The 26,997-nt window shown below is 38.5% G+C and overlaps 1 protein-coding gene across 5 annotated transcripts in view; it reads right to left on the bottom strand.

Moving 5' to 3' along the window:
* Positions 1–26,997, bottom strand: part of LOC133663515 (trichohyalin-like) — an 85,430-nt gene that overhangs the window by 45,364 nt on the left and 13,069 nt on the right. For 4 of the 5 annotated variants that reach the window (XM_062068022.1, XM_062068024.1, XM_062068021.1 and 1 more), the window contains 11 exons: positions 24,167–24,277; positions 23,783–23,871; positions 23,489–23,561; positions 18,663–18,742; positions 16,236–16,377; positions 14,777–14,826; positions 14,178–14,283; positions 12,507–12,566; positions 4,435–4,521; positions 4,150–4,233; positions 2,174–2,203 (listed from right to left, as the gene is read on the bottom strand). In XM_062068022.1, the coding sequence (XP_061924006.1) occupies positions 2,174–2,203; positions 4,150–4,233; positions 4,435–4,521; positions 12,507–12,566; positions 14,178–14,283; positions 14,777–14,826; positions 16,236–16,377; positions 18,663–18,742; positions 23,489–23,561; positions 23,783–23,871; positions 24,167–24,277 (912 nt within the window). Of the gene's footprint in view, positions 1–2,173; positions 2,204–4,149; positions 4,234–4,434; positions 4,522–12,506; positions 12,567–14,177; positions 14,284–14,776; positions 14,827–16,235; positions 16,378–18,662; positions 18,743–23,488; positions 23,562–23,782; positions 23,872–24,166; positions 24,278–24,358; positions 24,495–26,997 lie in introns of all 5 variants that reach the window. The other variant, XM_062068025.1, reaches the window with a different exon arrangement.

The raw sequence follows: 26,997 nt of genomic DNA, 5'->3' as shown, positions 1-26,997 counted from the left end.
CCAACTAGAATTTCTTATTAGACGTTTACAAACTAATAATTTAGTAGTTCCATAATTAATTATTTGTTTCCATCTTTTCCCAATTACTCCAGTTAGTTGATAAAATGAAAAGCTTGAGCAAGCATCACCATACATAGCTCTAAATTCATCATACTTCATAATTTTACCATTCTCATTGATATCATTGACAAAAATGATTCCTCTTTCAAACATATTTTTCCAAAAGAAAGGCTTTCCATCTATTACAATATTAGAGTTCATCCATATTAACTGCTGCAAAATATCGTCTCTTTTTTCTGGCACATAAAATTGAAAACACCACTATGAGTGGATTGTTTCCTTTATGAACCCCGCCATGTTTCCCAGCAGACTCTCTGGGAGGGGATCACTTGTAAAAAAGGATACAATTTCTTTTGATACAGTACATGTTTTTTGTCCAACAGGACATTTGTGTACCACTCAATGTTTAAATACATCTTTGGAACAATTGATGCTTTTAAAGACAGACACATAGCTTCAAGGTTGAGAAGTTTCAGGCCCCCATATTCATACTCTTTGTACAAAACCTTTCTTTTAATCTTTTCTGGTTTGCCGTTCCAGACAAAATCGAAGACCCTCCGCTCATAAATCTTAAAAAAGTTTTGTGATGGAGCTGGTAATGACAAAAACAAATAAATAAATTGAGGAATAATTAACGAGTTGGCAATAGACATTTTACCATACAGGGTTAGGGATTTCCCATAATTGCATAATTTTGTCCAGCTTTCTTAGTCGATTATCATAATTTACTGAGCCTAGATCTTCCAGATTTTCTGGGACAACAACACCAAGTATGTTAACTGGTCCATCTGTCCACAAAACAGGCACTTTGCATTCCATTCGAAAGGATGTTCCCTTTAGATTTCCGATCCTTAACATTTTACATTTATCATAATTAAGCTTAAGGCCAGATTGCTGTGAAAATATGTCCAAAAGATTAAGAAGGTTCCGCAAACAATGAGGAAAAATCTTATCTTTGTGAATCAGCCTTTTCTGACATGAACTTCATCAAGAACAAACACAGAACACGCCTCACTGATGCACATCTGCAAGACTCACTCAGAGTTGCAGTGTCAAGTTACACACCAGAGTACAACACACTAGTTAACAGCATGCAATGCCAGGCTTCCCACTAACTGACAAAGAAACAGATAACAGATTTGGTGTCCAGTTCAAAGTGTGACATGATTTAAAAATTTGAGAGTTTACTTTTGTATTTTACATGAGTTATTTTTTGTACAAACATGGTGCAAAGTAATTCATGATTTGTAAAAAAATGTTAGTGGCTAGCTAGTTAAAATGGGATATTGTGATTTCACAAGACTGTCTTAGAAGTGATAATTTGAAAATGTTCAATTTGAAAAATGTGCACTTAGAGAAAATATAAAAATAAAGTGTTGCATATTGATATTTATCTGTTTCTATATATATTTATTGTGAGAAATCATTAAGATGATCAGTGTTTCCACAAAGATAAATATCATTAATTATTACTAATAACAGAGTTAAAGGTAAATTGAGCAAATTGGCTACTTCTGGCAATTTATTTAAGTGTGTATCAAACTGGTAGCCCTTCGCATTAATCAGTACCCCAGAAGTAGCCCTTGGTTTCAAAAAGGTTGGTGACCCCTGGTATATACACTTCACTGCCGATGTGGAGGGGCGCCACCTAAAATCTTGCCTAGGGCGCCAGATTGGTTAGGGCCGGGCCTGATCACTATGGAGACACCCATTTCCCTTCACATTTATGGCATCATGTGGTCCAACCTGTAGCGTTTAATCATGTTAATAAATCCAGCAGACACATATAATATGTACCAACTCGAGGCTATCTTGAAGTGCGATCGAGATGTGATATTGAAAAAAGTTTTTTAAAGACCGCAAGTCATTTAAAAAATGCCAGCTGAAACCAAACCAAATCAATTAAACCACAGTAGGGAAGGGATTCACATGGCTCTCATTCCTGGGTGGATCTTTCGTGAGAGGAAGGTTGGGGGTTAATTTTTTTTGCAATGCAGTCTGCTGAAAATGATGGAAAACGCTACTCTATATATATGTGGTCAAAGTTGTAATTGCCACAAAACACATTTTAAGATTCACTTGATTCAGTCATCACAGAGCGCATGTGTAGTACCTTGCACATGATTGGCGACTGCACAAGTCTCTGTAAAACAATTAAAGATAAATTCTTGATAAACTGCAGCTTTTTATTCACAGTTAATGTGCAGTCCATGCGTATTTGATCTAATTACCACGTCAATTACTTATTCAGTCGAAACAGTTAACAGAGTTTTCACCAACCACTCCTCGTCTCTCTCTGCCTGTGGGTTCCTAATGCAACTACTATTAATATTAATGCAATTTCAATAACATCACTATGTGAAGATATGTGTAAAACATGCTGTGTTAGATTACGGCAAACGTGGTGCAACAGTGCTTGTTGCTGGTGAAAGGTGGAATATATGAACGACTGCAGAAAATGCCCAGAACTGTAAAGCTTTATAAAAGATAATCCCGTTACCCAAGTGGACTCACCGGCATTCTATGTGCACTGTGTGTTACAGGATACGGCAATAAAAATATCTGGTCACGCCGCCAATGACCAGTGAGTGTCCCTGAATCATCGTTTGTCGCTGAACGATGATTCAGTGGGACCCATCGTTCACTTCGAAGTTCGTTCACTCAATATCTGTGATTCAGTGAGATGTCGTCAAACACCCACACCAGCACCCGCCACACTGTGACACAGCGAGTGATTCAAATCAGGCGGAGAGTGGAAAGGAGAGTTGATTAAAACATTCATACAAATGCAGTTAGACTAACAGGAATAATGACATACGGTTTATGCTCTCAATTTGGCTAGTTGCTGACAGGGTAAATGGCGACGAGAACCCGTGAGTGCTGATTCAGTAAAAAACTGGTTGGCGGCGTGGCGAAGTTGTTAGAGTGGCCGTGCCAGTAATCGGAGGGTTGCTGGTTACTGGGGTTCAATCCCCACCTTCTACCATCCTAGTCACGTCCGTTGTGTCCTTGGGCAAGACACTTCACCCTTGCTCCTGATGGCTGCTGGTTAGCGCCTTGCATGGCAGCTCCCGCCATCAGTGTGTGAATGTGTGTGTGAATGGCTGAATGTGGAAATACTGTCAAAGCGTTTTGAGTACCTTGAAGGTAGAAAAGCGCTATACAAGTATAACCCATTTATCATTATCATTTATCATTTATTTTGAACGATTCGTTCATGACTCGCACATCACTAATATATTTGCATCTCCTCCTTCTAGTATTGTGGGCATTCTAATAATCAGCAAATATTCTGCATATTCATGAAGCCAGCAGGCACGCTAAAGGGATTGCGCTCTCTATTTTGTTTCTTTAAGAGACACAATATTTTGCGCACAAGCTTAGTAGAATAGATTTGCATGCGCTGTTAAGTTTGCACGTGTTTTAATATGTCCAAACGCAGCGTTGTCCAACTCGTTTCACTCAGGGCCATATCACAGTTATGGCTGCCCTTAGAGGGCCGTTTGGAAATAATAATTTATGAATATAAATGTAGAGGGATTAACCTCATATTATTATACATTTGTCTATGCATTTGATTTTGTTTACATATGCTGAAAAAAATACATATACTGTAGTTTTTTAAAGTAAAATTCTGGCACCTGAGCTTCCAGTTTTTGTACCGAAAAATGTATTGTCTTTTCACAGTGTACAACTTGATGGATAACTTGCTTTAAAATAATAAGTCAAGCACATATTTATTAATTTTGTTTCAACTGAAATAAAGTTTAAAATGTACGATAAGTATAATAGTTGTTGCATTACTAGATAATGTGAAAGTTTAAACGATATGCAATTGCATTCAATACATTTTTTTTTCTGTCAAAATGGAAAAAAAGCTAATACATTTATTAGTAAAAAATATATAAAATACTTCAGTGGCGCATATTATTTCAAGGCTTTCGTGGGCCACATTAAATGACGTGGCGGGCCAGATTTGGCCCCAGGGCCTTAAGTTTGACATTTGTGCTTTAGGCAGATCAGGCCCAAAGTGTAATACCATCACCAGAAACACACAACAGTATGACAAACCGATCATTGTGTAAGCACCTGTTGGTCTTGTAAATCAGTACTGCGGCTTTCAGGTGACTGTGTCGTCTCGGTCAATGGACTTAACTCAGTGCTAGTTGTTTCCTAACATTGAACACACAAAAATATGTTTTTTTAATGTTAACAACATTCAGGTGAAACAAAAATAACCTTCATGTGAAATTGGCTAATTTTTATATTAGTAGGGATGGACTGGTAACTGAATTACCATCACTAGAATCACACAAACAGGATGACATTATGGCCAATGCGGAGAAGATGTGTGTTTACACAGGGCATGTGTACCTGTTGCGCTGTTGTCTCAGTAGTGTCTAATGACGTTTCTGTCTCAGTGGTCTCATCTGATGTACTTTCAGTACTGTCAGTTGTATCCTAACAAAGCACAGAGAAAAAACCTGATAATTATTTTTTGGGACTAACACTTTTTTGATTTGATATATTTGCAAATATAGAGTGGTACCTGCACTCCAAATTGCCCCAACTAAAGAGTTATCTCTTGGCTAATTGTTATACTTTAAGTTGCAAGTAAAAATTTGAGTTACAAGCATCTCCGCCATTGGTTGGCAAAGAAAAAGCACATTGAACCCTGTAAGATTTGGCCAAAACATCCGGTCTTATTCGTTAGCATTAGCTTTTAACTACAGATCAATATATCTTTGTTTTCCAATCATGGGAAGGAATAAAGTGAGTGTGAAGGGCACTGCTGAGGAGAAGAAACTGATGATATTCATTGAATTAAAAAAGGATATAATCAAAAACATAACCCAGCTTGTCGCCAACTTGGCAAAGCAGTTTGAGCGTATCACTGCTAGTCTGCACCATTCTGAAGCAGAACTGAAAATATATAAAGCTGCTGATGTGTTTGACTGAGAAACAGCTGGAAGGATATACCGTAGAAGTCCACTCTCTAAGGTAAATGCTGTGCATTATTATTACATTATATAGAGGAACCTCAATTTACGAATGTCACACCGCGGTGAGGGAAGTCCTGTTTTGGGGTTGTCTGGCAAACTTCCTGTTTTATGTTGAAAATCGAATCCTCCTCTCGTTTCAGAACACTTGCCTTTCCTCCTGTGTCACTGGTCAGATGTCTCTCCTGATTGCCTGATTGTGCCCACCTGTGTCACCCTCCCTCATGTGTATATAGTCCTCGTCTTCCCCTGTCTTGTTGCCGGAGTATATCGTCTCGTCGTGTACCTCCAGCCGTCTTCCACAGTCTTGTCAAAGCCGCTAAGTATTGCCTTGATTTATTCTTTGATTTCTCTGTACCCTCTGAAGAAGAGTGATTTTGTTTTGCTAAAGTTTTTGGTCAGTTTTGTTTGAGCTAATTTCATAGTGCTCTGCATTCTTTTTTAATTGTAGAGTTCTTAGCTCTTTATAGAGTAGTTTCTGTTTATAGTGTTTTGTCTCTTCCTCTTCGTGAGCGATTTTCCTTTTGTGTAGCTAATCATAGACTGTTGTTTTTGTTATTAGATCAGTGTAAATTTTGCTATCGCCTTTTTTCCTCCCTCAGGAGTGATTTTCTGTGCTACATTTCCTTTGTACTCTAGTGTATCAAGTATAGGGTTTGTAGCCATTTGTTTATTCACTCTGTCTGACGAGAGTTCATAGAAAACAGCAGAATAAAAGCCTGCGTCAATCGTTTCCCGTCTGCAACTGAGTCCTCATTCTTGCCAAGACCTAACAACGAATCCCTCTATTTGCGACCTTTTCGGTTTAGGAAACTTTACATTGCGCTAAATATGCCAACCCTCTCTCGGCATACGAACGATTCATTCATTAATTCCTTCATTTTTCATGCCATTTTGACTACATCACTTACTGTACACGTAGGCACGGCCTACGTCACATACTGTTTACATCCTACACACAGGCGCCGCCATTTCGAAGCGCTTCGACGGCTAGCCGCACTTCTAACTTGTTTATTTCCACAATTGTCGTACCTTGTGCCGGTCAGAGCTGTGACAGCCTGTCTTAGAGATCACTTTGTGTGGTCAGAAATGCTTTAAATGTGTCTAAACTCTTTGTCTCGCTGTGTAGCTTTGGGTTGCTAGGCAGCTGCTTGGAGCTAGCATTTTAGTTAGTTAGCCTCCACTTAAAAAAACAAGTCCACAGTTTATACCATTATAAAAAAGGACGTTTATGTGGTTGCTGACTTGGCCAGAGGCTAAATATATTCGCAAGGACAGAAAGTGCAAGACTAGGTCGAAAAGCTGTTGCTCGTATGGATAAAAAGCAGCATACGGGTGATAGCATTTTTTAACCTATAAATTGCAAAAAGTCACTATTTATATGGCGATTCGATGTTCAGAGGTGACCATGCTGGAACCAGCACGGAAGAACACTTTAGGGGTGAGTCGTGGGTGGTTTGAAAAGTTTAAAAAGGGGTATTAGTAGGCATTTACAGCATAGTGCGGCATGGTGAGGCTGCGAGCTCTGACAAAAGTACCGCGGATGACTTAATCAAGCACTGACTTCACTGATTTTATCGGTAAAGGGGGATTTTTTTCCGCGGCAAGTTTTTAGTTGTGATAAGACCGAAAAAGATGCCACAGCAGACCTTTATTACAGCATGGGGACGGCGTGGCGAAGTTGGGAGAGTGGCCGTGCCACCTTCTACCATCCTAGTCACGTCCGTTGTGTCCTTGAGCAAGACACTTCACCCCTGCTCCTGATGGGCCTGGTTAGCGCCGTGCATGGCAGCTCCCGCCATCAGTGTGTGAATGTGTGTGTGTGAATGTGGAAAATAGTGTCAAAGCGCTTTGAGTTCCTTAAAAAGGTAGAAAACTATACAAGTACGACCCATTTACCATTTACCATAGAAGAAGACACTACCGGAACACAAGCCGATGAAGGGTTGCATCATACTGCTAGTTTGTGTTGATGCTAGTGGTGACTGTCAGGTGAAGCCACTGCTCGTTTACCACACGAAAGTTACAGTGTTCAACAAATGCGACAAATATTCGCAGACACAAGGTAAAAAGATGTTTTGTTTTTATTGTAGCAACATGGTTAACGTTTTGGAGTGTATCAACAAGACTTTTGCGTTTGAGTTTGCCTTTAGAGTAAGCTTGCTGTAATGTTTTTTGGATGAAAAAAGGTATTGTTGAGTCGTTACCCGCTTATGTTGGTTTGATATATACAGTATATGCTGTACATTAGGGTCTTCAAAGTGTAATTTAAAAAAATTGAAATAGGGACTTTTGTCAAGGCTTGAACCCATTATCTATGTTTACATTGTTTCCTTGGTGGAACTCTGCTTCACTATACAAACTTTTTTGGTTAGCACATTAAGTTAGTAAATCAAGGTTGCGCTGTACTTCACTGTAGCTGTTAGAAGTACATTCAATTGTTTTTATATATATTTTTTTATCTACAAGTTTGTTTTTTCTTTTTAAAGGGCATGTTATGTGTTAACACTGCTGTTTGATTGATTTCAACTAATTTCAATGGGAGACGGTGATTTGATACAAGTGTTAAAAGCTTTGCCACAGAACCAATTAAGCTTGTAAGTTGATGGGAGACTGTATTTTAAAATGTTGTACACAGTGTGTGTACCTGTTGCGCTGATGACTTAGAATGTCTCTTGTAAATTTTTAACATGGGCATCTGTGCTACTAGTTGTAGATTGATGCCTCTAAATCAATCAATCAATCAATCAATCAATCAATCAATGTTTATTTATATAGCCCTAAATCACAAGTGTCTCAAAGGGCTGTACAAGCCACAACAACTTCCTCGGTACAGAGCCCACATACGGGCAAGGAAAACTCAAACATACCGCCCCGATTTTTTTGCCCTCAAGTGACACAGCATCTAATTTTTTTTGCCAGTCTAAACGCTACAAAGTGCTTCAAATCTGATCTTTTGGCATCAGATTCAGACCACATCAGGAGGTAGTCCTGAATCCGATTGGAATCTGATATTTTCAAATGTGACTTCAGTCTAAACGCAATGTGAAAATGGGTATTTCATCACAACATCCTGTTTCGGCTTCTATTTAAGACGTCCAAATTTTCAGTACATCACTTGTCAAAAGTGCGCAAATAATAGGCTGTATGTAATATATGAACATATATTTTGATTCCGAACAAATAGCAATTGTTGAAAGACCTGAATTGACACTGTGGCGCATTTGCTCACATGTGAGTTGAAAAATAAAGCTCACGTAGCCACGCTGATGTCCGTAAAAAGCCATAAAAAGATTACAACCCTCCCAAATATATTGTACTATATACATCCATTCAAACATTACCGTATATTACTTTAATTTACTTTCACATTAAAACACAAATTTTTAAGGTGTTGTGACTTTAATTTTATTTTGTAGTAGTTGCGACTTCCTCCCGGTTTTCACTTTATTGAAGTGCGCATGCAAGTGACATCGAGGCCACACTGGGGCCTGTGTGTGTTTACACCGGAGTCTGATAAAAATCACATTTTACTTGCAGTGTAAACATTCAGCTGGAAAAAAATCAGATCTCCAAAAAATCTGATTTGGGCCACTTTGGCCTGTAGTGTAAACATGGTCTACATGTAAAGGTTCACACCTGTGTGAAGCTAGCTCCCCATGTCATTTAGTTTGTGCAGTTAATGTTTTTAATTTTAATTTTACTATTATGCATATATTTTCTTCAAAAAGGCAAATAAATTACATTAAATAGGTTAATACAATAATAATTATTAACATGTGTTTTTCTTGCATAATATCATTTTGCTCTATTTTTTAATTGTTGCTGCCCTTTGTACAATGTACTTTGTTGAGGATTTTCAAGAGTCTAGAGCAGGGGTCGGCAACCTTTACCACTCAAAGAGCCATTTTGGAAAGTTTCACAAATTAAAGAAAACAATGGGAGCCACAAAAAATGTTTTAAAATTTAAAATGAAAAACACCGCATACAAAGCTTAAATTGCTTTGCGCTGTTAACCAGGGTAGGGATGTGCGTATCGATCCTGTGGTATCGATATATCGATACTCACACGCTACTCATTTGGCATCACTTTTCTGAAACAAGTATCGATATAAACCAAAAAACGGCGTGTGGGGGGTGCAAGCATCACTTTCAGATGTTTTTGATGACTTACTTAACTTACTATGTGCTAGTACACCCCTGTACCTGGCAGAGTATAGAGCTGGCCCAGTCACGTGACAGGAGACAGCGAATGAGCGTCGTCAACGTGCAACACACACACAGCCAGCCGACAGCGATGCAGCCAGGCATATCCAGTGTTGTCCAATTGTTGACTTAAAACAGGCATTGTTTTGTTTTTTTTAGTAATGTTTACTGAATATTTTTGTTTAAATGATTATCCTAAATTCAAATAATTTCCACACAGGGGAATTTACTGTTAGTTGAAAATTGCTTGAGTATTTAAAACAAGATAAGAAAGAGATACAATTTGGAGATTCTTCATCTTTGCATTACAGTTTTATTTTTTTCCAAGAAAATCTTGAATATATGATTGAATGTGATTTTGGTTTTAATCTGTAACATGATTTCTTACATTTCGAAAACATTAGCCTATTTCATATTTCATTAATTGCTAATTATATCACAAACTTTAAAAAATAACTGCAGCTTCTTGCAATTCGGATTTGACTGTTAATTGGAAAGCCCTAATATTTAATTATTATTATATATAATATATAGTTATTATTATATATAATATTTAATTTATTTTTCATATTTATGTTATTTATTTTAATTTTACTTTTATTATATATTGACCATAATAAATGTGGTAGAAATGGTCTGTATTTGTCTTCTGATTTGTCTTAAATAATAACAATAGTAATAATATTTTTGACTGACAAAAAATTGCCAATAAGAAATTATTGGTATCGGTATCGATGAAAATGCAAGAAAAAGTATCGGTATCGTATCGAATCCTAAAAGTGTGGTATCGCCCATCCCTAAACCAGGGGTCTCTGACACACGCACCGGCACGCATCTTAATATGGAAATGTAATGTTAGTGCGGCCCGCGACTTTTAATTGAATGGCGCTTGATAGCGTCTTTCTTGCCAACCCTCTCAATTTTCCGGGAGACTCACAAATTTCAGGACGTGCTGGCACTGCTTTTAGCGCCCTCTACAGCCTGCCCAAACAGCGTACCTGCTTGGCCACATGTTGAATGCAGCTTTTGCTTGCTCACTTAAGTGACAGCAAGGCATAGTTGTTCAACAGCCACACAGCTTACACTGACGGTAGCCGTACAAAAACAACTTTAACACTGTTACGTTACAAATATGCGCCACACTTTGAACCCACACCAAAAAAGAATGACAAACACATTTCTGGAGAACATCTGCACTGTAACACAACATAAACACAACACAACAAATACCCAGAATTCCATGCAGCCCTAACTCTTCCGCTCAACCGACGCACGGAGAGGGGGCGGCGGCGGCGGGGGGGGGGGGGGGGGGGGGGGGGGGTGGTGGGTTGATGTGTGGGGGGGTTTGGTGGTAGCGGGGGTGTATAATGTAGACCGGAAGAGTTATGGCTGCATGGGATTCTGGGTATTTGTTGTGTTGTGTTACGGTGCGGATGTTCTCCAGAAATGTGTTTGTCATTCTTTTTTGGTGTGGGTTCACAGTGTGGCGCATATTTGTAACGTAACAGTGTTAAAGTTGTTTTATAAGGCCACCGTCAGTGTAAGCTGTGTGGCTGTTGAGGAAGTATGCCTTGCTGTCGCCTACGTGTGCAAGTAAAAGCAACATATAACATGTGGCCGGGCTGGCACGCTGTTTGTAAATGCTATAGAGGACAATTAATGCAGTGCCATTAGGGCACGCCCTTGATTAAGTAATTAGAGTGAAAATAGGATAATATTTGCCCTGGGAGATTTCTAGGAGAGGCAGTCTCCTGGGAAAATCGGGGGGGCGGGGGGTCGTTAAGTATACTGGGAAAACCGGGAGGGTCGGCAGGTATGCAGCTGAGCCGCATCAGAGTGGTCAAAGAGCCGCATGCGGCTCCGGAGCCGCGGGTTGCCGACCCCTGGTCTAGAGACTTTTCCAATACTTTTAGTCACTTTATTTTTATTAAAAATAATTGGCAAAAAATCTAGCGTTTTTTTCTGGTGTTATTGTAGAACGTACTCGTGTTTAAAGACTTTTCTGTCGCTGCAGTGAGCATGGCGTCACACTTGCTTCGCGCTGCTGTGAGCCTTCCTCTCCTTAAAAAAAGGCCACTGTCCTCTTGCATTATGTAGCTTGCTGTCCGCGGGTATATCTGGGACTTGTTAAAATAAGTCCATATCCTAGACATGCTGCCTCCGATTCAGACATTATGTCATCACAACACCCTGTTTCTGCAGTGCTGTTACGCTGATCAGTCTTTTTTCGGCGGCCAAATTTACGGTGCATAACTAGTCAATAGTGAGCAAATAAACTGTATATATCCATTCATACTGTACCGACCTGCTGGTGGTAATGTGTGTTACGATCAGTGTTCTGAAAATTACTTTTAAAAGTATCGTTACTTTACCAAAAACGTAACTGAATTACTAACTGAATTACTCTTAAATAAATGTAATTAATTATAAGGGAAAGTGATTAATACGTTATTTAAAAAAAAAAAATTCATATACAGCGCAGTGTGCGTGTGTCTATGCTTTTTAAAAGGCGGGGCCTGTTGCCAAATGTGTCGGCTTTGACGTCAGCTCTTTTAAATCTTTTCACTGGATTGTTTTACTTCTGGTTAATAAAGAGATTGAATGTGCTTTGATGGCTGTCGCATCTTCTTGTCAACAAATGGTGTATTGTATGAATGGCAAGTTTGTTTCTTCATGGATTTGTTGTTCATTATTCCCATCGTGTACATGTACGTATATTGTCTGCCGTGTCAAAGTGTGATGTTCCCTCTTCCTATTTGATATCAGGTTCATTTTAGTGCCGTGTTGCTTGTTGGTTTCACTAGTAAAAAAATGAAAGATGAAATGATTGAACTTGCACTTTTGACAGTGTCTTTTTGTTGACTTAAATAAAACCAAGTCAGAAGTAGCTTGCCACGTTAAATCAGGCTATTGCTAACGCCGTTGTAATGGACCTAAAAGTAATTAGATTACTCGTTACTAGTAAAAGTAACGGTGTTACTAATGCCGTTATTAATTAACGCCGTTATTACGAACACTGGTTATGATGTAAATTTTTCCCATGGACAGTGAACATATTGTGTTGGCGAAGAATGAGGAAATGTTAAGTGTCTGGGTTTTGAGTTTTTTTAGGTGTAGAAACATGTATTATGTTGTGGCGGTGCACCACGATTAAATAAATTATGGGGTAACCCTGTCTCTCTTACACACGTACGTACGCTCGCCAAAACACAAGCACAGTTCTTAAACAAAACGACTGACCTGTGACTGTAGTGCAACTTGTTCAAGGATGAGAAGGATGATCTGCTGTACAATACTGTACTGTAGTGAAGAGAAAATGTTGAAGATGAAACTATATAAACAGGTACTGTACAATACTGAATAGTACTGATGTAGTATTGATCAGATGTAGTTAGGCCTGGGCGATATGGCCTAAAAATTCTGATTTCAGATTATTTATTTTTTTCCCCCTCTACTTTAAAAAAAAAGGAAAAAAAAAAAGAATCCAAATGACAAGGATAATTCAAAACAAGTTTCTTTTATTTGATCAAAAACTAGTAGTTTAAAATGTTACTGTATACACTACAATTTACTCTGAGTAAAATTCTAATTTGAATAATGTTATTTTTAGACCAGATAAATTGTTCTTTTTATGGAATCATTTTCAAAGACCTAAGTTAAGAGCTTCCTCTGGAAAGCAATACTTTTGTCTTGAATAAAATCCTTTTGTAAACAAAAATGTAGCATTGCACATTGCATGCAAAATTGTATTTATATTTTTGGTTCATTTCGGTATTTTAATGTTTGGAGGTTTAGACCAGAAAGTTGTAGAAAATACCCCCCCAAAAAATCATAGATAGAGTGTAGATACAAACTTTGCACCCCGATGTGGTGAGGGATGACTGTAGTCCAGTGTTATTCCAATCTTTGTATCTTACTATAAGATGAGAAAAGCCCTCAGAGAGCACAAAGGAGCACCAGACTCCATCTCGTGGTAGTAAATAATATTTTATGAAAATTCAGAATCCAGACGGTGATCCGGGTCAGATCCAAAATCTAATTACTTGTTTATCCCATTTCTGGCATTTCCTGAAAGTTGAATTAATATTCATCCATACCTTTTTGAGTTACGTTGCCACCTAACAGTATATATAACCTTCTGGCGGAGGTATATACTGTCAGAGGTAATAATGAATATTAAATCTGTCCTTTGTTGGCACATTTAAGAAAATCATTAATTGGCTGCCAATGTCTTAAAAGGGTTATATTGTAATTTTTTTCTACATTTAAAACGGTTCCTCGTGGTCTGCATAACATGTAATGATATGCAGACCCAAAATTTTGCATTGATTAAGTTTTACAAACCGTCTTAAAGCCGCTTTCTGACCGTCTCTTTAGAATCCTTATTTATGTGCCTCCACTTAATGCAGCTGAGATAGGCTCCAGCACCCCTCGCGACCCCAAAAGGGACAAGCGGTAGAAAATGGATGGATGGGCACTTCAAGTGCGTCTTCTCCCCGCCATCTTTGTTGTCGTTTTTAGCACTTCCACAGAAAATCTACTGATTGATATAAGTTCAAATATATGCTACTTTGTATTACAAATGGCAACAGTGGAGGATGCATGTACATGTACGAGCCAGTCTGCTCCACAACAAGAGGATAGAGGAAAAAGGAGCTTATTCACTACAACGTCAGATTGCAATGGCGGACTCGCACAAAGCTCTTTGGGGAAATCTGTACCATATATGAAGATATTTGCTGACGTCACTTTGTAAAAACGTCACAAATTGGGCAAAATCCAAACTGCTCATTTAAATATCTCCGCCATGCCTTCATGGTTTGATTTAAAATTTTCGGGACTTATGCAGATTCCAAATACACAAAAATAGGTAAGAAAAGTTGGTTTTACATAATAGGTCACCTCACCCACCATTTTGTTGAGAGATTCTTTGTCCGGTACATTATCAGGGTGCTCGATGTGTTCATGCCCCTGATCCACCAGATTGTCTTCTGATTTGCCCCTAGACTCATCTGGGCTGCAATTAATGGGAAGGTAAGGAAAATGTTGTTGCAGAGCTTTTTCAGTAAAAAAAAATAAACAAAACAGCAAACCTCAGGATAATCTTTTGCAGTAAAATCCGGCCATTTTTTTTTTTTTTGTGAAAATATTTTTTTTCCACAGAAAAAAAACATTTAATTTGCCCTAAATCAATATTAATCTATAAATACGTGATTATAAGGAATACGATATACAGCATAATACGGCATTTGTGCACGTAACGATGTGCTGTAGATGGTGGCAGAGGTAAAAGGAATGCAACGTTCGCTTACTTAGTAGCGAGCAAACAATGGCAACTAAAAAAAGCTAAATCTAATTGAAAAGTCACTTGTAATATAAATTGTAGGACATCAACATCAAGCTAGCAGAACAGTTTGGAGGGGAAAGGGCAAGCCAGGTTGCCTACAGCAGAGCGTACACAGAAGCATAATCCAGGCTTTATTAGAATGTCAGCAGTGTGAACAACAAACCTCTCAGCAGCCTTGTTCTCTTCATCATTCCCTTCTCTGTCATCCACCTCCTGATGTAACAAATAGTCAAACAGGTTTACTTTACAATTTGATACAGCAAAAGAAAAAGTATTTCATCAACAATGGGGAAAATATATGCAAAATTGTTTAATAGGATAGGACAATTCCTCTCTGAGGACCCTATTCTCCCGTGTGGTGAAAGGCCACCTATTATGCCAAACCAAGTTTTTTTTTAAATCAATTTGTACCTCTTTGTGTATTTTCACACCCTTGTGACCGTTTTGAACTTATTTTAGCTTTCGCTCTGTGTCTAATATTTTAGTTCTTGTCCAGTGCCTTTGTTTCATATATTCACTTCCTTGAGCCATGCACAGGCGCTCACACCTGCTGCCTGATTGGCAACTGGGACACACCTGCAACCGGTTGCCAATCAGTCTCCTATTTTGGTCGGGCTTTGTCGGATCATTGTCATTTACCTAATGTTATGCACTCCTTTGTTCTGCGTATAGTAAGGACAAAAAAATTCAGAGTCTTGTGCTCTGATTAGTTTCACTCGCCTTCTTTTGTTCCTTTTTCTTTTCTTACTAGCATGTTTTTCCACTCATTCATGAGCCTTTTATTTTATTTTTTATATCACATCATTTTACTAACCATCTGCTTGTCGTCTGCTGCATCTTAGGGTATCGCTAAAGCTACTTCCCAGCTCGTGACATGTATTTGGGATCTGCATAAGTCCCGAAAATGTTTAATCAAACCATGGAGGCATGGCGGAGATACTTATAAAACACTCTTGCCTTCTTTCATACTTTCTCCAAACGACCCGTTTGGAATTTGCCCGATTTGTGACATTTTTCCCAAGTGTGACATCAGCGGATATCTCCATACATGGTAACGTTTTACCCAAAGAGTTTTGTGCGAGTCGGACATCGTAGTCTGACGTTGTAGTCAACAAATTCCTTATTTTTCTCTATCCCTTTGTTGTTGGGCAGACTGGCTTGTACATGCACATGCATCCCGTGCTGTTGCCATTTCTAATACAAAGTAGTGTATAGCTTTAACTTATATCTGTCAGTAGACTAACTATGGAAGCGCTAAAAACTAAAACAAAGATAACGGGGAGAAGACGCCCACAAAACGGCGCATCCTGAAGAGACAGTCAGAATGCTGCTTGAAGACGGTCTGTAAAACATAATTTTTGCAACATTTTGACCAAAAAACTAACATTACAGGAAGTGTTTTAAATGTAGAAAAAAAATCATAATACTGTGTGACCCCTTTAAGAGCAAACGGGAGAATAGGGCCATAAGAGATCTAAATTCCTATTCTAATGCCATGTTGTGCTGAGCTCAAAATGAGACCGCAGCTAGTTGTAGCTTAGCAGTCCTCTGTACTTTTCCTCAATTGCACACGATTGATTCAACAATCAAATCCACAAAATCAACTACAAGCAGCCACTCACTGTTTTGTTAATATGCTCCTCATTGTCCTTGTCTTGTTCTGCTCCCGAGTGCAACACAGCACCATTGCATTGAGTGTGTTTATGCACTTGATATACTCGATAAGTGTCTTCACCAACAGATTTGTCTGCATACTCAACTGAGCTACATGGAGCAGTAGCAGGAAGGTAAGAAAAAAAATCATCAGAGGTCACTCGGTTAACTAATTACAGTTTGAGAAAAATGCTAAACCTCACAATTTGTATTTGGTTTAATAATCAGTAAACAAAATGACAACAAATGACATCTCCAGTTTGGAATCAGTCCTTAAGGAAAAAAACACTTAAAGGGTCTGATCTACAAAAGATTTGCGTGTATTGAAACACGGGCAAACTTAACAGCACATGCAAAGCTGATTTACTGAGCGTTTGCGCAGAGAATTGCGTCTCATTCCTGTACTTGTTTTGGAATTTTGCCTATCGTTCACAATCATTATGAAAAACATGCGACGGATTTATTTTTGGAGCCTGTCTATAGAGTCCCTAAAAACATCCAAACACCTCCATTAGGGTTTTATACATTTATAATAACATTTAATATTTACATATTTTGATCATTTTAAACATACGCAGTGCATTAATTTAAAAAACACATCACACAAAGTTTGCTTTTTTTCCTTCATCACTGATTTCTGCTCATTGCAGACTTCATGAGTACCAACAAACATAATAAAACATCACTTACTGTACAAGGTCTGCAGTCATTAGGATGCCGACTGCTAGGATTTTCATATTTGGATGAAAAATGTCTCATAATCTTCGCAAAGAAACGTGGTGTGGGGATGTGGGCGAACAAGCACTTTTCGTGTCTCCCTCACCAGTTCCAGTTCCTAAATGGCTGTCAAAGTGTCTCAACTTGTCACAGGTAAGAGGCATGATTTGTGATCTACAATAAACTTGCAGGACGCAGGGAAGCAAGGAAGCAGATCACTCGATGATGTAAACATAGGCACACACTGAAGTGATCACGGCACCGCTATAAATACTTTGTCTGCGTTAGAGCTTATAATAAAAATATATCGTTAAAAATACTTGGTTAATATTCAAGTCACAAAATGTAAATGCAGTATTGTTGGCGCTATTTGAATGGTTATCTGATTTTATGGGCGGAATAGTGAAGCCCCAATTAGCTTCGCTGTAAGCGGACTTTTATTTATGTTTATTCAATATTTAGAATGCATTTTTTAAAAATCCATCCGTTGTCATAAATTGTGACGATGAATAATGATTGTGAACGATAGGCAAAATTTCCAAAAAAGTGCAGTTCCCCTTTAAATGAGCAAAATAGAGAGCGTAACCCATATCCAAAATGTATGCTGATTATCAGATCGCCACAAATAGTAGGAGGAGAAAATCCAAATATTATCATTGAGCACACGCAATGTGGTTTATAAATACTAAAACTGTATTGTAGCTGCTGTTTTGCGTCAATATTTTGCATGTCTGGAATGTTGGTGCAAACTGGCACAGTTAGGCACATAAGGCTATGAAAAAGAGGCGAGCACACTGCAAAAACAGATGGTTGAGAGAGAATATTCCGTCCGTGCGTGTGTCAACATTTGGACTGTCGGAAATTAAAATATTAGACCTATCGTCTATTCAGCAGAACACTTTATCATTTTATTTCTGATGGATGATTCAAGGGGCTGCTTAAAACTAATTACATTGATTGCATTTCATGTCTGCTGGCGTTTTGTTTTTTAAAATTTTTATTGGTTTGTTTTTCAAAGTGGTAGATATATGTGCTATATGAAAAAACGTATTGCAATATGCATTTTCTTGTAATTGGATCATTCTAGATGCACCATCCTAAAAGAGAACTGCAATTTTTGGGGAATTTTGCCTATGGTCATTGCAGATGCCCCATCTTAAAGGGGAACTGCACTTTTTTTGGAAGTTTACCTTTCGTTCAAAAAAAAAAAAGACGCGTGTTCTTGTCTCTCATGATTGTGAACGATAAGCAAAATTAAAAATAAAGTACAGTTCCACTTTAACACCAGCGCTTTCCACAGTGCATGTCTAGCGTGCTGAAAATAGGCTGTTGCCTAGATAGCGCTTCATTATAGCCCAGAAAAGGTGGTACATATTCTATTTGTGTGCTGTACTTCAACAACATGACAAAAAGCCACAGGTTGGACCGTACAATTGATGTCATGTGGAGGGAAATTCGTTTTTCCATGGTGACAGCTAGAGTATGTGCAAAAATCGTATTTAAGTAGGGTATTCTGCACCACTTTTGCACTTGTTATCAATCTTAGTACATCACAGCCACTAAAATTTCACACGATTTTATAGTTTGTACATTCTGTTTTAGTGCATGGTACTGTATTTGGATCTTAGTAGATCAGGTCCAAGGTGTTTCTTTCAAAGAACATGCGAATGTCAACAAACCTCTTGACAGTGTTGGCATCCTCGTCCTCCTGACTGTCCCAGCCATCAGACTTGTTGGTGTACAGAAACTTTGCCAGTAGCTTCAGAACAAAAAAACAAGAACACAACTTTGAGGTTTTAATTGAACTGAGATCCCAGATACTATCAATTGCCACCTTTTAAAAACAAGGGGGTTCTTAACCTTTTGACCTCGGGGCCCAACTTTTCCAGTACAGAGAGGCCCGGGGCCCACTGAAATATTAACACTCAATTAGTAACCTTACTCTTGATTTTAATTGTATTCAATAATCATATCTAAACTACTTATCGTTTGCAACCTTGTCAAATGATATGAAACCATGTGATCATCACAAAGATTATCTTATTCATTTAACACATTATAAACTGTTGGCTTAGTGTGGCGAATTGGAAAAATAAGCACTAATCAAAATATACTGCATAAGAAGGGACTCATAAATAACTGACAAAAATATATTTACATACAATTATGTTGTGCCAAAACAAATAAACTAAATCAATAATGAAAATGTTTCTCAACTAAACTGTCATTAAAATTAAAGTGCAAACAAAAATACAGCTTCACCATTTAAGTCATAATTTTTGTGTTTAAAGAAACTTCTCTATGACTTTAGCTCCAGACTTCTTCTGTTTAATAATTGTAATTGCAGTCACAGGTGAGCAGCCGTTTGGTTGCAGAGGAAGAGGAGGGAAAGGTGAGTCAATAACCAACTGACCCCTAACCTTTTACTCTGGATGATCAAAGATGTTATACTAAAGGGAACCTATGAAGAAAATTGTCTTTTCCGACTTAAACATGTTGTTACAAAGTTGGATACTCGTGTTAAACAATGCAAAGTATCAAATCATAAGGTTTGTGCATTTTGGCGTAAGCTTTTAGTTTGGATACTTTTTTTGGGATGGTTTTGCAGTTGTGATGTCACATCAAGTTGGAAGTCCTTATTTGGACATTAAAGGCCTACTGAAACCCACTACTACCGACCACGCAGTCTGATAGTTTATTTATCAATGATGAAATCTTAACATTGCAACACATGCCAATACGGCAAATCTTAACATTGCAACACATGCCAATACGGCCGGGTTAACTTATAAAGTGCAATTTTAAATTTGCCGCTAAACTTCCGGTTCGAAACGCCTCTGAGGATGGAGTATGCGCGTGACGTAGCCCGGGGAACACGGGTATGGCTTCCACATTGAAGCCAATACGAAATAGCTGTTTTCATCTCATTCTGGGTGTATTCTGGACATCTGTGTTGGTGAATCTGTTGCAATTATGTTCATTGCATTATGGAGAAAGAAGCTGAGCAAGCAAAGAAGAAAGTTGTCTGTGCGAAGCGTCTATTTTGCGAGGGAAGTCAGCAACAACAGTACACAGCCGGCGCTTCTTTGTTTACATTCCCGAAAGATGCAGTCAAGATGGAAGAACTCGGATAACAGAGACTCTAACCAGGAGGACTTTTGACTTCGATACACAGACGCCTGTAGAGAACTGGGACAACACAGACTCTTACCAGGATTACTTTGATTTGGATGACAAAGACGCAGACGTGCTACCGTGAGTATGCAGCTTTGGCTTCCAAACATTTGATCGCTTGACCGTACGTGCGCGTCACGTACGTAACTTTTTTAAAAATATATAAGCTTCATGAACCTTGGGTTAGGTGAACGGTCTTTTGGGCTGAGTGATTGTGTGTGTTGATCAGGTGTTTGAATTGTATTGGCGTGTTCTATGGAGCTAGGAGCTAGCAGAGGAGCTAGGAGCTAGCATAACAAACACGTAGGTGTTTTTATGCAGGATTAATTTCTGGCATATTAAATATAAGCCTGGTTGTGTTGTGGCTAATAGAGTATATATATGTCTTGTGTTTATTTACTGTTTTAGTCATTCCCAGCTGAATACCAGGTACCGTGAGTATGCAGCTTTGGCTTCCAAACATTTGATCGCTTGACCGTACGTGCGCGTCACTTACGTAACTTTTTTAAAATATATAAGCTTTATGAACCTTGGGTTAGGTGAACGGTCTTTTGGGCTGAGTGATTGTGTGTGTTGATCAGGTGTTTGAATTGTATTGGCGTGTTCTATGGAGCTAGGAGCTAGCAGAGGAGCTAGGAGCTAGCATAACAAACACGTAGGTGTTTTTATGCAGGATTAATTTGTGGCATATTAAATATAAGCCTGGTTGTGTTGTGGCTAATAGAGTATATATATGTCTTGTGTTTATTTACTGTTTTAGTCATTCCCAGCTGAATACCAGGTACCGTGAGTAGCAGCTGCGCTTCCAAACATTTGATCGCTTGCCAGTACGTGCGCGTCACGTACGTTACTTTGTTTAAATATATAAGCTTTATGAACCTTGGGTTAGGTGAACTGTCTTTTGGGCTGAGTGATTGTGTGTGTTGTGCAGGTGTTTGAATTGGATTGGCGGCTTATATGAAGCTAGGAGCTAGCATAGGAGCTAGGAGGATTGCAGGATTAATTTGTGGCATATTAAATATAAGCCTGGTTGTGTTGTGGCTAATAGAGTATATATATGTCTTGTGTTTATTTACTGTTGTAGTCATTCGCAGCTGAATATCAGGTCACCCCCGGCTCTCACAGCATCTTCCCTATCTGAATAGCTTCAACTCCCCACTAGTCCTTCACTTGCACTTTACTCATCCACAAATCTTTCATCCTCGCTCAAATTAATGGGGAAATTGTCGCTTTCTCGGTCCGAATCTCTCTCACTTCATGCGGCCATCATTGTAAACAATAGGGAACTTTGCGTATATGTTCAATTGACTACGTCACGCTACTTCCGGTAGGGGCAAGCCTTTTTTTTATCAGATACCAAAAGTTGCGATCTTTATCGTCGTTGTTCTATACTAAATCCTTTCAGCAAAAATATGGCAATATCGCGAAATGATCAAGTATGACACATAGATCTGCTATCCCCGTTTAAATAAAAAAAAATCATTTCAGTAGGCCTTTAAGTCAAGCTCTCAACCGGGGGAGAGAAACTGCTCTCTTTTTTTAATGCATCTTGTCTAATCTATCAGCGACTGTGGAGGTGTACCTAATGTTGTGAACGGCTTATCAATAAAAGTTTTTTTAAGTTTATTTTTGACTGTGTCTAAAATAAAATAGCAGTGATGACTTCAAGATAAATATTTAAATAAATAAATGATAAATGGGTTATACTTGTATAGCGCTTTTCTACCTTCAAGGTACTCAAAGCGCTTTGACAGTATTTCCACATTTACCCATTCACACACACATTCACACACTGATGGCGGGAGCTGCCATGCAAGGCGCTGACCAGCAGCCATCAGAGGCAAAGGGTGAAGTGTCTTGCCCAAGGACACAACAGACGTGACTAGGAAGGTAGAAGGTGGGAATTGAACCCCAGTAACCAGCAACACTCCGATTGCTGGCACAGCCACTCTATCAACTTCACCACGCCATCCCAAATTTAAAGAGTACATTTCTAAAAGATACATTCAATAATTTTTAGGAAGCTTGGGCACGGATTCAACCCCAATCTAAAAACACCTCTACAAACGGCCAATTTGCAGAGACTTAAAAAAACGGGTTAAAAAAGTGAGTGTGGAGCAAAATGTACACAAAATTGAAACACAAAGCTTATCCAAAACATGTCTCATATAGCACAAGGAAGGCTTTTAAATGCAAAAAAAATCATTATAGTTCTTTTTTAAGCTATTTTCAGTAGGACAAAAACATTTTTTTCTAATGGGACAGATTATTTGTTGTGTGTTTAGTAATTCGCCCAGTAAATAATAAACAAGTGATGAATAATTATTACAGTAACTAGATCATTACATTTATTTTTGTTGTTTGCTCAATGTGTACATTTCTTTTGTATTATTATACAATTAATATTTACAGTATAAGTGATAAAAAGGTTTTATTACTTATCTTAGACTGATTTCCGGTTTTGGTTTGATTTTCGGCCTAATTTTTAAAAAATTAAAAAATAGCTGTAAAGTCATATACAGTACTTGAAGCTGTACTGACAAAAAGGAAAACAACCAAAGATAAAGGAGCGTTTAAAGTAAGATGTACATGTAAAAACACAAAGTACATAAAAACACTAAAAACCACTATAGTCTAAAGGGATAACTTGAGATATGGTTGACCTTTTTGAACAGTAACTACAGTGGAACCTCGATATACAAACCCCTCTATTTGCAAACCTTTTGGTTTAGATTGCGCCAAATATGCTTGTGTGGATCCCAACCTACCCTTCTCTGTCTGCTTGTTTTTCACCTTTGCCGATGTACTGTAAGTGGATTTTACTTTAAAAAAATGTTTATTATTGTAGCAATATAGTTTTAAAATTAAGGATTTTTGCGATTTTTGATCGTTTGTGAGAGCACCAAAGGGACTTCTGTGTGTGTGCACGTGTTAGCAGAGCAGCGCATACAGGACAGTTCAGCTGGTTGTTGTTTTGGCTTGTTAATAAAGAGACTGTTCTCCAGCATTCCCCGCGACCCCGTAAGGGACAAGCGGTAGAAAATGGATGGATGGACGGATGATTCATCCCCTCCTTGATATGTGTGTTTGATATACAGTACTGTACAGCACTTTATGTTGTGTTCCAAGTGCACAAACCTGAACTAAAATATGGACTTTTGTTGAGGCTGGAACAAATTATTCATGTTTACATTGTTGCTTACAGAGAATTTGCTTCACTATACAAACTTTTCTATTTATGAACCCTGTTCAAAAACAATTAAGTTCGTAAATCGAGGTTTCGCTGTAAATGTAAATTAGCAACTAATACTTTATTTGATATGCCACTCACTCCTGTTGGTCTGACAGTTTCCTCTTCATCCTGCTCAGAGTCCCACGTATCATCAATATCATGGCTGTGTTGGCTGCATGAAGAAGTGACAGAAAAAAAAACAAGAATTTAGACGAGGTTGTCCAGTGATTAAGAAAAAAGTAAATACAGTAGGATAAACCACAGGGCAGTTATTTTATTTGTTTATTAACGTGCAAACAAAATATCTCAAACCCTGAATCAGTCCTTAAAGCAAGAGCATCACACAAGAAGACATTATGGAGGATTTCCAAAAACATGACAAGAACAACAAACCTTTTGGTCAACTCAGGTTTCTTATCCTTTCCTTTTTTCACATCCATCTCCGGCACACTGTCACAGGTAGTATAATTCTCTGACAATAGCTTTAGGTCAAAAAAATATAAAAACACAAATTTTGCTCAATGATAAGTCACACAAGATACACATTTTGCTCTTCAGTTCTTTTATAGAAAACATTAACGGTTGGACATTATTTCATTGATTAAAAAGTTATTATTTTTGTTTCTCTCGAAATTTCACTGAATTTTGAGTAAATATGTTAATTGATGACCTTTTCTCTTACTGTAAGACAAATTGTAAATATTTAAGTGACTAGGGGCAGACATCAGTGCATTTTAACCTGACATTTGTCTGTAGATGTTGCTAGAGTATCCATACCTTTTCACAGATGCCAATGCCTTCTGCATAATCAGAGTTGGGCTGAGTAAAACAGCCTACTTCTTCATCCCCAGGTTCTATAACACTGAAGAAGCCACTGACAAAGAGAGCCTGACAAGATAAAGACAATTTCATTGATATTCCATCACTTATTCGATGGCTTTGGATCTGCAATCTTTAACATCCACTCACACCAGACGTCTTGTTAGGCTTCTTTACTCGCTTGTCCTTTTTAGCTCCTGAACATCTAAAAGAACTCGACAAAGGAGTCTGGACGTATTTAGATGACTGTTGGCATTTTTCACCAAGTCTGTCAAATTCATCGAGGCTGATGTAAGAAGTATTTTAAAAAATGGTGAGTCAAGCAAGGTTGTTTCAGTCAACATAAGAATAAATATTATTCTGAGAAAGGATATTCCATTGTTAAGTTATTTTTAGGTAGGTAAGGTACAAAGGTTATTACACAAGTTTATTGATGTTCTAATTCATCCAGGTCATTGTATTGACAGGGCATTCAATCGATCGCAACTGAACTGTTCAGTTTGTATTAGAAGATGTTTTGCCTCTCATCCGAACAGACTTCATGCTCATAGACTTCGATTGGTCACATCGAGATCTGACCAAGGAGCATGGACTGATGAAGCCTGTTCGGATGAGGCAAAACATATTTTAGGACAAACTAAACAGTGCAGTTTCGATTGATTGAATGCCCCGAGAAGTTGTTACTGCCGCACCAACCATTCAATAGCATTTCACAGTCCTCCCAAAATGAACACCCATTCTGCAACCAAAAAGTTAATCTATCTAGCCTGGCATATCCCATTTTCCCACAAACTGTTTTTTCAGAATCAGATGGGCGGTGACATGACACATCTCCAATAAGCCTCCTGAACTTAATGCAACATTTCAGAAGTATATAAGAGTCAAATCCTCATCTCGCTTATTCAATGCACCGGTCTTCCTTGGATATAGCAAAACTGAAGGGACAAGTGGCTTGAGCATTTATTTTTTTCTACAAAAACCAATGTACCTCCCAAGACCTTCCCTTTGATCAACACCAACTTTGACTTGGTGTATTTTTATGGATCTTTTATGACAAAATCTTTTTCAGTCCAGTGGTACCTCGATTTGGTTTTCGACAAAAGTGATTTTGTATAACGTCTCGGGTTTTTGTACAGCCAAACATTCGACATAACAAACTAGTCCGTTTGCTTTGTACAGCCAAACATTCGACATAACAAACTAGTCCGTTTGCCTGCCTACCATTCCAAGGAATGAAGTCCCCAAACGAAGGAATCTAAAAGCATTGCCGTCTGTTATTTTTTCCAATAAATACAGCTGCAAAAAAAAAACACAGTGTGGCCAAAGAAAGTTGCAAGTGCCAGCATTTTAAAAAAGAAAGTTAAGTTAAAGTTAAAGTACCAATGATTATCACACACACACTAGGTGTGGTGAAATTTGTCCTCTGCATTTGACCCATGTCCTTGTTCACCCCCTGGGAGGGGAGGGGAGCAGTGAGCAGCAGTGGTAGCCGCGTCCGGGAATCATTTTGGTGATTTAACCCCCAATTCCAACTTTTGATGCTGAGTGCCAAGCAAGGAGGTAATGGGTCCCATTTTTATAGTCTTTGGTATGACTCGGCCGGGGTTTGAACTCACAACCTACCGATCTCAGGGCGGACACTCTAACCAATAGGCCTCTGAGAAAGTGAAAGTGAAAAACACTACAAAAATCAAGAGAGTGTCTCTTTGCGATACAGTCCGCACAGCTCAAAGCTGACATTTGCCAGGCCTATGAGCACGGAGCTCAAAATTTATGACCGCACTGACCCTCCTCCACGAACATGTCACAGAAAACACAGTTCGGCATGTATTTTTCATAGACCCACAATAAATCTGACACGGACAGCTTTTGCCACCCACACGTATCATAACATTAAAATAAAGCCAGTGTTTAAATGAAATGTTTTCCACAACTCATCTCTGAGACAATTTCCAACATAGTTAATGTGCCTGGTTGAACTCATTGCAACATCTTACCGGAGCAGATGTGGCGAGCAATACTCGCCGGAAAAACTGTCTCTTGTGGCATTTTTTGGCCATACATACCACCAACCGTTTCTTTAGTTCACGGCTTTTAAAAGCCATCAGGTAGAGCAGCTCCACTTCCTCGTCGTCGCCATGACAAAAAAATGTCAACGCGCAAGGATTGTGGAAAATGTACAGTCGTGTTTCACAGGAAACTGATAACGCAGAGGTGCGCTCAGCTATGGAAGCGTTGATAACCGCGAACATTCCACGTTGAGGCTGGAGTCTGTGAGAAACTTTACTCTCCATTCATCCCTGTCTACGCCAACAAGTGTCTTCAATAATTGTTAATTTTTCAATTTAATGCGGCATTTATTTGTATTTAGGGTACAAAACTGTATTTATCGTCTATAAAATGTTTTTTTGTTATTATTTTTGGTTACCGTATTTTCCGCACTATAAGGCGCTCCAATTTTCTCAAAAACTGACAGTGCGCCTTATAATCCAGTGCGCCTTATATATGGACCAATATTGAGCCACAACAGGTCTCGCAACTACGGGATACATAACGTAACCCCAGCCTCTACTGTAGCGTCTATTCTATGTGCCTTATAATGCGGTGCGCCTTATAATGCGGCGCGCCTTATATATGAACAAAGTTTTAAAATAGGCCATTCATTGAAGGTGCCCCTTATAATCTGGTGCGCCTAAAAGTGCGGAAAATACAGTAATTAGATTTGCATTATTTCTTCTGAGAAAAATTGCTTTGGTTTTTACATGAGTCCGTCTTCATCTGACTTTTTG

Source organism: Entelurus aequoreus, linkage group LG13 (assembly GCF_033978785.1).
Source record: "Entelurus aequoreus isolate RoL-2023_Sb linkage group LG13, RoL_Eaeq_v1.1, whole genome shotgun sequence".
NCBI classification, from domain to species: domain Eukaryota; kingdom Metazoa; phylum Chordata; class Actinopteri; order Syngnathiformes; family Syngnathidae; genus Entelurus; species Entelurus aequoreus.
The sequence above is the reverse complement of the archived record's forward strand: the minus strand, read 5'-3'. Positions and strand labels throughout refer to the sequence as shown.